This window comes from Apaloderma vittatum, unplaced genomic scaffold (genome assembly GCF_000703405.1).
Source record: "Apaloderma vittatum isolate BGI_N311 unplaced genomic scaffold, ASM70340v1 scaffold18951, whole genome shotgun sequence".
NCBI classification, from domain to species: Eukaryota; Metazoa; Chordata; class Aves; order Trogoniformes; family Trogonidae; genus Apaloderma; species Apaloderma vittatum.
The window spans coordinates 1,850-12,536 of NW_009697575.1; the positions used below are offsets into that span (position 1 = coordinate 1,850).

At 38.1% G+C, this 10,687-nt stretch overlaps 1 protein-coding gene across 1 annotated transcript; it reads left to right on the forward strand.

Annotated features, from left to right (window-relative positions):
• Positions 1 to 2,392: 2,392 nt before the first annotated feature.
• On the forward strand, positions 2,393 to 10,374 carry LOC104269256 (cysteine-rich venom protein TEL1-like; the record flags this gene model as incomplete). The annotated part of the gene is made up of 8 exons (XM_009877701.1): positions 2,393 to 2,453; positions 3,807 to 3,868; positions 5,649 to 5,738; positions 6,951 to 7,041; positions 7,553 to 7,698; positions 8,865 to 8,959; positions 9,690 to 9,778; positions 10,273 to 10,374. Coding segments are annotated over exons 1-8 (736 nt in total), but the record flags the coding sequence as incomplete, so codon positions are not given.
• Positions 10,375 to 10,687: the final 313 nt, after the last annotated feature.

Consider the following 10,687-nt stretch of genomic DNA (forward strand, 5'->3'; position numbering starts at 1 on the left):
CACTCAATACAACAAAAATGGTTCTCAGTGTGCAAGGGATCACATCAAAGACAAAGGTGAAGAAGGGAGTTGCAAGGAAAGGTTGAGGAGATATGCAGATGTTTTATGCCTTCCAAAAGCCAACAGGCATCATGGAAGGAAGCAAGATGGGTTGTGTTTAAATATCAACCGTCAAAATTGACTTCATAATATCACTGTATAAATGAGTAGAAGCAAAGATTCTACAAAAAGGGAAGACGAGCTGGGTGATGCTGCAGTGAAGCAGAAAAAATAAACATTCTCTACATCTCTTCAGACTAAAGAGGGAAAGGTGTTCATGCCTGTAGCCATTCTGTGAGCAACACACAGGATGAACTGTGTATACAACGATGCCAAGTGCCACAGCCTTTTGGCCTCAGTGAGCTAACGCAATAAAAATTTTCTTTAGCAAATGGAAGTCCACTTGGAAGAAAATGCCACTGTGTTGCCCACTGTGCAGGTCATTCTGTGCTTGGCTATGAAGTGAGCTGCTGACTTATGTCTCTGCCTCAAAATATTCCACTCTTTTGCAAGAGCCAGAAAAGATAATTGCAAAGCAACCATCCCTAAACTTGGGGTCTCATTTTGTGAACACAACATCAGCATTGCAGCTTGCTGCAATTATTTCAGGGAAGGTAAAGTCACAGGGCTGCAGGAGGACAGGTCTTCTATTGTCTCTTCTTGCTTGCCCTGGAGACAAGCAAAACCACTCAGAACAATGCACTTGGATTGGTTCATTTTTAGTCACCTGTTCTCCAAGAAAAATTCTTTCTTCTAAAATGTGCAGCCCCAAAGCTGATGTCACTTATCAGTAGTAAATATTGACAAGGAAAGAGAAGGGAATTCACCTGTATATATACAGCCCTAGAGTGAGGACAATCTCATTCCTGCCACTCTTCCTAAGGTACAGAAGGACTCTGGCTGGAGGAAGGTAATCTGTGCAGAATTTAATTTTGATATTAGAGATTTTATCCATAGAGTCACTTGGTCAGTATTGACTGGGCACGGTGCTACAAAGGCTAATGTAGTTAATATCTAAGTTGTACCAAATGTGATAATTAAAATAAATTGCCTGCTTGTAATAATACCAGAGAAAGAATTCAAAACCAAATTATATCTTCTGCTTAGAAAGCACATCTTCCACCTGCATGGGTGAGAAATGGCTTCAGTGAAGTCTAATTTCCGTATTTCTTTAGATCAAAAGGTAATACTTCGATAGAGTTGTTTTATTCTTCAAATGTGAACATTAATTAATTCATTTTACAGAGGATGGTCAATTATGGAAAATGTTTTTCTAATGTAATTTGAATTACTTTTATGTTGAATTTACTTCACTTGAGTATTAGGGTATACCAGTGCAGCTGAACTCAGAATTTTGCCATCTAGGAATGTCCAAGCCTTCAGGTGTATATGCTATTAAAATATCTATCGTATCTTACAGTATGCAGTCAGCTGACTGCATTTTCATAATGCAGAGTGAAATTTGTAGGATTGTAAACTCAGAGAAAGGAAGAAAAAACTTATATCAAAGTAACATGAAAGACAAATATTCCCACTCTTCCATGCTTTCAAACCTGCTATGCCTTGAAAGCTTTGTCAGCTGGCAGGGAAAAGGCTCTGTTGAGGAATGAAGCACCAGAACTAAACAGGAGAAGCCTGCACTGTATTTTTCAAATAGAACTTTGTTTATAGCTTTTTTAGATATAGACTTTTTTTTAATTGGATCAAATTTGCATGAAAAGTCCAGTTTTCAAGCAGAGCTACCTAAAAGTGCATTGCTGGCATCTGTCTTTTCCAAAGCATAGAAGTGATTTAGTGGATTGAATACTATTGATGTGGAAGGATAATTGTATCTGGGAACTGTTGTCTTTTGACTTTGAAAATAATGCCAAATAAATTTACTCTGAGGGACAGATTTGATTGTGCAGTCTGACAATCGATGGGGTGCAGTGCTGTTTTAACAATGTTTAATTCCGGGACTAGAAATATTTTATGTCTGGGAGTCCCAGAAAGATCTTGTTTCTGCAGGTAAGGACAATGTAAGTCCTCAGTGGCCAAAGATAACCCTACAGTTTAAGAATTTGTTCTTCATTAATATGAGTGAGATCCCTGCCTCTACCTCGTGCAAGTGATTTCCTTTGCAAGCATGGCAAAACAACCTAAAGACTGATTATATGAATGACGTGAAGTCTTTGGTGGGATGGGATATATTTTGATCTATGTCACTCAAGGGAACACACTGTTGAAATAAATGATCAATCTGACTGCAACCTATTTATTATCAGGAGGATTATAGTAACCAGATCACATTCTCCTGGTGCTTTCATAGGCTGAACAGACCTCCTAAGCGTTCAACTTTCTTAGCCCAAGCACAATGTCACCACAGTGTAACTATGAAGCCCGTTGTATTCAAATTCGCATCTCGGCACAGCTTGGTACTAGCATGGGCTACCATGGGTAGCTGGGCCACCATGTCTGTTAGAATCAGTTTGAGAATCCATATAACAAGTTCATTACCTTATGAGCTCATGAAAGATTACAGCACATTGCATAGAGTAGCCCAACAGCTTTCAGCCTCAGCTCAGAAAACTTAGTCTTGTATTGCTACTATGCGAGTGAAAAGAGAATTCACTTTTCTTCTTTGTTTCTGTACATCCTTTGAGATGCGAATCCATCATTTAGTTCCTGTCGAAGTAAAAGCTCTTAGCTCATTCTTCTCACCTAACATCAGCATGTTTATTTAATCACTTAGCAGAGCTGGATTGGTGGATTGCTTATATTTTCACTGTGTGTTTGTGGTTTTAACAGGTGGCATCCTGATAGTTTCCCTGTCAGATAGGATTTTCTAGATTTCTACCACTGACCTTTAGTGCTCACAGTGTGGATTTTTCTCAGATGCCAGCTCTAAGGTTTATTATGTTTGACATTTTTTATTATATCTGTTTTCCTTGCTTGCTTCAGTCCATTTTAAGATAACCTGCTGAGCTCAAAGTTACTTTTCCTTGGGATTTTGCCACACCTTTACCCTTTACCAACTAAAAAGACATGATTTCCTGTATATTCTCAGTAAGACAAAGATATGCAACCTTTGCTTCTTCTGATACGTAGAAAAAAATATCCCATGAATATGAATGGGTTTCAGACTGCGTACATACTGTGGTATTTGCTTCCATAAGGCATCTTAGCAGCAAGAGAGTAATAGCCAATATTATTTCATGAAGGTTTTGGGTATGTCTAGGTATAAGATGTAGCTTGAGGATGATCATCACCATTTACTAGAGCCATTGTGGTGCTAATTTAATGAGGAAATAGGGTGCAGGAAAGGAATGGACACAACTGTTGATGTGTTCAGGGCTCCACTCCATAATGCCAGTTCCCAATAGAGATGATGCTTGCCTGAGCAGGACACAGATGTGACCCTACTGAACGTATTAATGGGCTTTTTCATACACAAGGAGGCAAGGCTGAAGGAAAAGCTGCAATTCCAAGCTATCTTGAATAAAGAAGTAAAAATTTGCTACAAGAAACATGCAATTTTATGCTACTTACAATCCCTGTTTCAATGCAAGGTAGAGTCTTCGCTGTGCATGAGGTGATGGTGTCCATGCACCATCATTCACCCATTTGCACGATTTTAGCACATCCAACTGTGTTAGGTATCAACTAAAAAATCTTCTTTTTGGCAGGCAGTAGTTTTGAATCCTGTTGACATAGCATGCTAAACCACAAACTTTACACAACGGGGAATAATGGATTTTGGGTTTTGTTTTTTTGTTTCTTCTCCACAGAAATGGATCCAGTAACTGCAATCATTTTCCTGGCGGCTTTGCTACCCCAATCTGATGGAACGGTAGGACACTCATCTATAAAAAAATGCTCATATCTAAGCACATTGTATAGATATCTGACATGGTATAGTCTAGTCTAATGATCTCTACAGCTTTACAATTCAGGGTTGAAATTATTGTTAACATGTTAATATAACACAATAAAGATGAATCCTAGTTTTTCACAGATTTTTGTATTAAAGTATTTCTTCTGCCTATCAAAACATTCTTCTCTTCACAAGACTAATTCTAAAAATGTGTTTTCCCAAAAGATGTGAACTAAAGCTATTTTTAAATCGTTTAGCTAAGTATCAGAACCAGTCTTCAGCTGTCCTTAGAGAAAATTAATCTTGTAAAATATGAATATCTACTATGTAAGGCACTTGAATGTGAGCTGTTTATCAAGATCAGCCTATTAATGAATGAAAAGAAATAAGTACTTCAGAGATGCCAAACATCTCTTTCTTTAGTAAATCTTGAGTGAACTATGGTCTAAGTCACTCATTTTCTTTGCCTGAATATAGCAGCAACCTAAAATAACTGGCTGAGATTTTTCTTCTACCACTATAAATGTCTAAAGCTAATAGAGATGTATGACATCTCTTGAGGCAGGTTCAGCTGAGCAATGAGAAATGTCTTAGGGGAGCTTGAGTCTCTCCAGAGTGTCTGAGACATTCATGGGCTGTACAACAGCTACACCTTTCTGGTGCAACAGTCTGAGGCTAGGTAGCTCTCTGGAAATTTCAAAAGGCATTAGGTGCCATTTTAAGCCACTTTCTACAGCCTTTAAAACCTAGAATTGAGCTCTGGAGGCAAATTAACGAGATTCATTCACATTACTTGGACATTCCAAAATTTAGCTTCTCTCATTTTATACTTTTCTCATTGACCATAAAGGTAAACAGAAGACTTTTAGATATTTACATCTATGGTATAGATATATAAAATTAAATAAGAGGCTGCAGTGTCTAGGAAAAGGATCATCACACCAATGGCAGAACTCACCTCACTGACTTAAATATCAAAGAATTAGTTTTCCAGACCTCTGTCAGGCTTTTTCTCCAAACAAAGAAAGAAGAAGCAGGTACTTGTAGAGACTTCTAGGATTCTTCCAGTCCTAAAAAGGAGTTCACATTTTGTGAGATGAGCCACCTCTGCCCTCACCAGTAATGACAAATAGAGTGAAAGTGTCTCAGACTGAGATGCATCCTTTTTAGACATTGAATGGGAAGAATATTTTCCTCAGGGATGTTTCAGTCTGAAAACTCCAACATAAGTACAGTAAGTCGTTTTCTCTGTAGAGATTCATGACCTGACATCACTATGTAAGAGACAATCTAAATCATTCACTGTGTTCTTGACCTTAGGTATTTCAGAAGATGGCCTGTAAACAGTCATAAGTTCTGATCCAACTTTGCGTGCTTCCGGATCTTAGGACTGACAAGAGATAGGGACTTTTTTAGTGCACACAAGAGATGAAGCCAGTCTTGATATTTGGTTCCACAGTGGAACTTTCTCCACATTTGATGTGGAGACACCTGAAGGTAGAATTTCTATCTCCAAATTTCATTTAGGGCCATGTCTCCTAAAGAAAAGCACAGTTTAAATCAAGGAAGGAAATAAAAATGGCAGCAATTATAAGAATAGAAGAGAAAATCAAAGAGTATTGGGAGTTTCAGAAACCTTTGGTTTGACAAAAAGTTCATAATTTGTCTTCCTTATTAACCTTCTGATAACCAGAACCTTCTTCGTTATTGTTTTCTACAGTTTTCAGCATAAACTGACATTTCTTCATTTCCTCAGCTGACGTTAAAAAACCGAGAGGAGATCCTTGAGAAAAGCAATGAAATACGAAGATCTGTAGTTCCCACAGCCAGCAACATGCTGAAGATGGTAAGATGTGCATTGCAACTAGTCTGCTTTCCACATCATTAGCAGAAGATTGTAGCCTTATAAACAATCCACACTTAGTGAACAGAGAAGGCAGAACAGGTTCTCTATGACTGAGATGAAGAAGTCAGAATTTTATCCCTTCATTTCTGCAGGCTTGATGCTTCATTCTGCACACCTCGATGCTGCAAGCACTTGCAAAATTATTGCAAAGGTCTCAGCATGGGCCACAAAGACTACTCTAAACCTCTACCCTAATCAACGTGATTTAGGTTCTTCACTTATAAAAACTCAATTAAGCAATATAAGAACTGTCCCATACCTAGGGTTGTTTGTCTACAGGAACCATAAGCATAGTTTGCCCCAATCACATCTCATTTTTGCTCTCAAAACTATGCTAACACAGCCTGCGTGGTGAATCACAAATTCTTGCCTTATGTTTCTTCATTACAACAGATAGCAACTGCAAGTCTTTTTCAGGGAAAGCATTTAAACTAGGATAAGGTAGAAAATGTAGTGATGGTTCTCAGATTATGGATAATGCTCTTTAGTCCGTGAGATAAGCAGCTCCCTTAGAAGAAGAGAAATACAGGCCCTGGATGAAGAAAACTATATGTAAAGCAAAGGACGAGTAGCAGCACGCTTCTGAATCTCACACCATTGGGGAGGGAGAGGAGAGACCTAGATCCACACAGCTGTTTGTCCTCAGCTGAGCTTGCTTTGTCCGTCGCTCCTCCCATCCCTCTCACCCCTGATATTCTTTGTTATCCCTGCCCTATGAGAAGATGAGCTGGTCAGTGCTTTATGGTTAAGTCTGCACGATGAGACTTGCAAACATCCCCCAGGTTCAGAGTTTTATACGATTTAGTGAAGTGCATCCTGGAAACTTAGACGCAAAGCCAAAACAAAGAAACAGTATGTTATAAAATCCCTGTATCTGTATCTATATATCTATATAGATAGAGATAAAATCAGGACCATCTGGACACCATGAGTGTGATACTGTGCAGAATAACCTGCTCTGCAACCGTTAAGAGATGAAGAAACGTGGTGCCCATGTCCCAGTAACATAAACTGAATTACTTCTCTGCTTTCTGTTGAGGACCACGAAAGCATTTAGAGACCAACACTCAAGTTACTTCCCATTTTGTTTTGTTCTCATGGACTGCACTAACCTGTCTGTGACCTGGATACTTCTTCCTTTGTGTCTTTCAGGTGTGGAGTGAAAAAGCTGCCAGAAATGCTCAGATATGGGCAAATAAGTGTGAGATGAGAGTCAGTCCAGGAGATGAGAGAGTCCTTGACGGTGCGGGACAAACGTGACAACTTGCAGATGATCCCTGTGCATGTGAACTTGAAATAAGGATAAATTTAATCAGTTGTAGAATATGTTTTTAGGATTATTAAACACAAAACCATCGTCTTTGTCAGATAAATACTCTGAAAGATAAATTGTTGGAACAAGAGAGAGGAATGCTATGTACTTGCCCCATATTTGTAACTTTATTGAAGTTTTTGCTTTTGGCTACTGCTGGAGACAGCCCAATAGATGACTGTTGGTATGACTAAGTACAGACATTTTTGTGAAACATTTTGCAGTCAAGTAAGTATCTGTGGCTGAAAGTTCACCAAAATCAGTGTAACATTTCCTTCAGCTTTCATAGGATCAGGTATACCGTTCTCGTCTTAAAATCACAGGGCGAATAGGTTGGATCATAGAGAATTTTTTAGAATGTAGCTACAATCACTCTGTCCTACACCCCACCCTGCAGCTTGCTTCTCTCCTAAATAATAAAATGGACTTACTTTTACTTCAGGTGTCATCTGCGGTGAGAATATATTACTATCATCTAACCCAAAAACATGGGATGAAGCAATTGAAGACTGGTACATCCAGTCCTCCAATTTCAAGTATGGATATGGAGCAACTGTGAAAAACGCCAATATTGAGAGCTACACCCAGGTATGGAGAATTGAAACATACTGCAATGAAACTCAAGAATTACAGCAGTACACTTAAGGAAGCTGGGAGATTTTATTAGAAAAAAAAATATCGTTGTAATCAAACCATTATCCATCATTCACACTCTGATCCAAAGATGAATGATAAAATTAAAACTTTTTCATCTAATTCTGAGGTAATGAAACCAGTATTTTGTAAGAGCCATGCAAAAGAAAAAATTGTATACTGTAGGAAAAAAAAAAAAAAACAACAACAAATCAAAACCCAAACCAATATCTTTAATTTAGAAATAAACATCTTCTGTAGAGGTGTTGTGGTTTAACCCCAGCCAGCAACTAAACACTGCTTCTCAGTCCCTGTTCCCCACTGTGGGATGGGAGGAGAATCGGAAAAAAGAAAAAGTCATGGGTTGAAATAAGAACAGTTTAATGACTACAATAAAATAAAATAATAATAATAATAATAATAGCAATGAAAAGGGATATGATTAAAAAAAAGAGAAGTAAAAATGGAGAAAGACAAGAGATGCACAGTATAATTGCTCAACACCTACTGACCAATGCCAGGAACAATTACCCCCCCCCTGCCAAATCCTCCCAGTTTATATACTGGGCATGACGTCCTGTGGTACAGAATATCTGCTCGGTTAGTTTGACTAGTGGGTCAGCTCTCCTGGCCATGCTCCCTTCCAGTTTCTTGTGCACCTCCTTGCTGGCAGGGATAGGGAAACTGAAAAGTCCTTGACTTGGGATAAGCACTACTGAGCAACAACTAAAACATCAGTGTGTTATCAACCGTTTTCTTATCCTAAATCCAAAAAAAAAGCACATTACCAGCTACTAAGAAGAAAATTAACTATGTCCCAGCCAAAACCAGGACTATAGGCATTGAAATACCTGATTAAGAAATATAAAAAAAAAAAACAAATTAAAAAATTGAACTTAAATTTTACTGTCCTGCCAGAAACTGTGTTCACAAACTTTTGGAAACTGGACAACATGGTTAACTCATTTTTCTTGTTAGTCTTTCTGACAACCAAACTATAAATTTAAAAGCTAAATATACAAAATGAAGCAAGAACTATCTTCTGGTCTGTTACTTTGTGATCTCTTCGATGAGAACTCAGTAATGACTCTGAAATAATGTGTTTATTTTTTATTCTACAGCTAATCTGGTACAACAGTTACAAGATTGGATGTGCAGTTGCCTACTGTCCTCTGAATGCGTTCAAATACTTTTACGTTTGCCAGTACTGTCCTGCGTAAGTACTGCCTTTTTACTCACTTAATATGTGATAATTATGGAAATGTTTTCAAAAACTCCTGTGGTCCTGTGGTCATGTGTAGGATAAAACAGTTATAGTTTACACTAAGTGTTTATAATTTTGAAAATGTCGTTGTGAATTGTGGGGGTAACATCAGGTTAAATAGTAATATTTTATTTTACATTCGAAAACCGAGATTAGGGGAATTTCAGCGCAGGAACAGAGAAATCAAATCAGGCATCATGCACAAATCATCCCATATCTTTTACCACAAACAGGAAAGGCAGATAGAAAATGAAAGAAACAGCAAACCAATATTTGCAGAAGTAAAGAGCACATCTGACACAGCTGCATGTCAGAAGGCATCTGCTGATGTTTTTTTCTTTATAAGGCATCTGCTGACGTTTTTCTCCTTATAAGCTACATCACATGAAAGCCATTAGAAAAGTAGAACTAGGAAGCACATAATATTGGGCATTTTTAACTGATAATGCTATACAAATGCAAATAAATAAAAGTCTTTCTCTAAACCTTACTGTCCCTCTCATTTAAAATAAAAGTTCTTGTATTCTATGAATATCTGAAACTAGAGCATGACTGTCTATGAAAATAATTTTAACCAGAAACTTCTGGGTGCCTTTCATTGACATCAGTAACATAATCTACTGTTAAGTGCTCAGAGCTGCTCTTTGATCTCGGTTTGTGTTTTATTTCTTTCAAATTTCAGAGGAAATAATGTCATGCAAATAGCTACACCTTACAAAAGCGGACCAAAATGTGCAGACTGTCCTGGCCACTGTGACAAAGGGCTTTGCAGTAAGTGAATGGATTTTCCTCCTTACCACAAACATGGCATTACCTCAGATAATAACCCTCCTTCCAGGGAGAGGGCTTCCACAGCTTTCCGGGCAACGTGTTCCAGTGCCTCACCACCCTCACAGGAAAGAATTTCTTCCTAATGTCTCATCTAAATCTGCCCCCATTCAGTTTGAAACCATTACCCCTCAGCTTATCACTACAATCCTTGATGAAGAGTCCCTCCCCTTCTTTCCTGCAGCCCCTGTAAGTACTGAAAGATCATAATAGATGCAGCAAGTCAAAGCACACAAATAGATGGAAACTGCAGGATATTACCTTTCTGCCTGCATTCCCTTTTCTGTAATACTAAAGCAACTACAAGAGCAGAGCAAAAGTACAAAAAACTATCGAGATATTAAAATTTGGAATTTTCAGAAAATGCAGAAGTATCAGACCAGGGCTTGGTTTTCAAATAATATTTCACGGTTTTACTTTTATCTCTTATATTCTAGCCAACGCTTGCAAGTACCAGAACCACTTGGGAAACTGTGAAACTTTGAAATCCTTGCTTGGCTGTCACCATGAAGCAGTGAGGAAGAACTGTGCTGCTACCTGTAATTGCACCACTCAAATTATATAATGTCCTTGTGGATGGCGTTACAGCTGCTGTGAGACTTACCTTTTAGGAAAGAGTAGACCTTACTGCAAAGTGTACTCACTCTCAGTGCATCAGCTCAGATTGACCTATAGGTAATATTTTTTTTTCTAAAATCTCAGCATTAATTCAGTCCTAAATAAGTCTAGTAGCTCAAAACAATCTCTGCTGTAATTTTAGACTTGGTAGAAATCATGCTTAAGACTAATTTGTTACTTCGTGGTTTTCCCTGCGGTGGATCTTCCACCAATTAATTTCTTTTTAACAGGAAA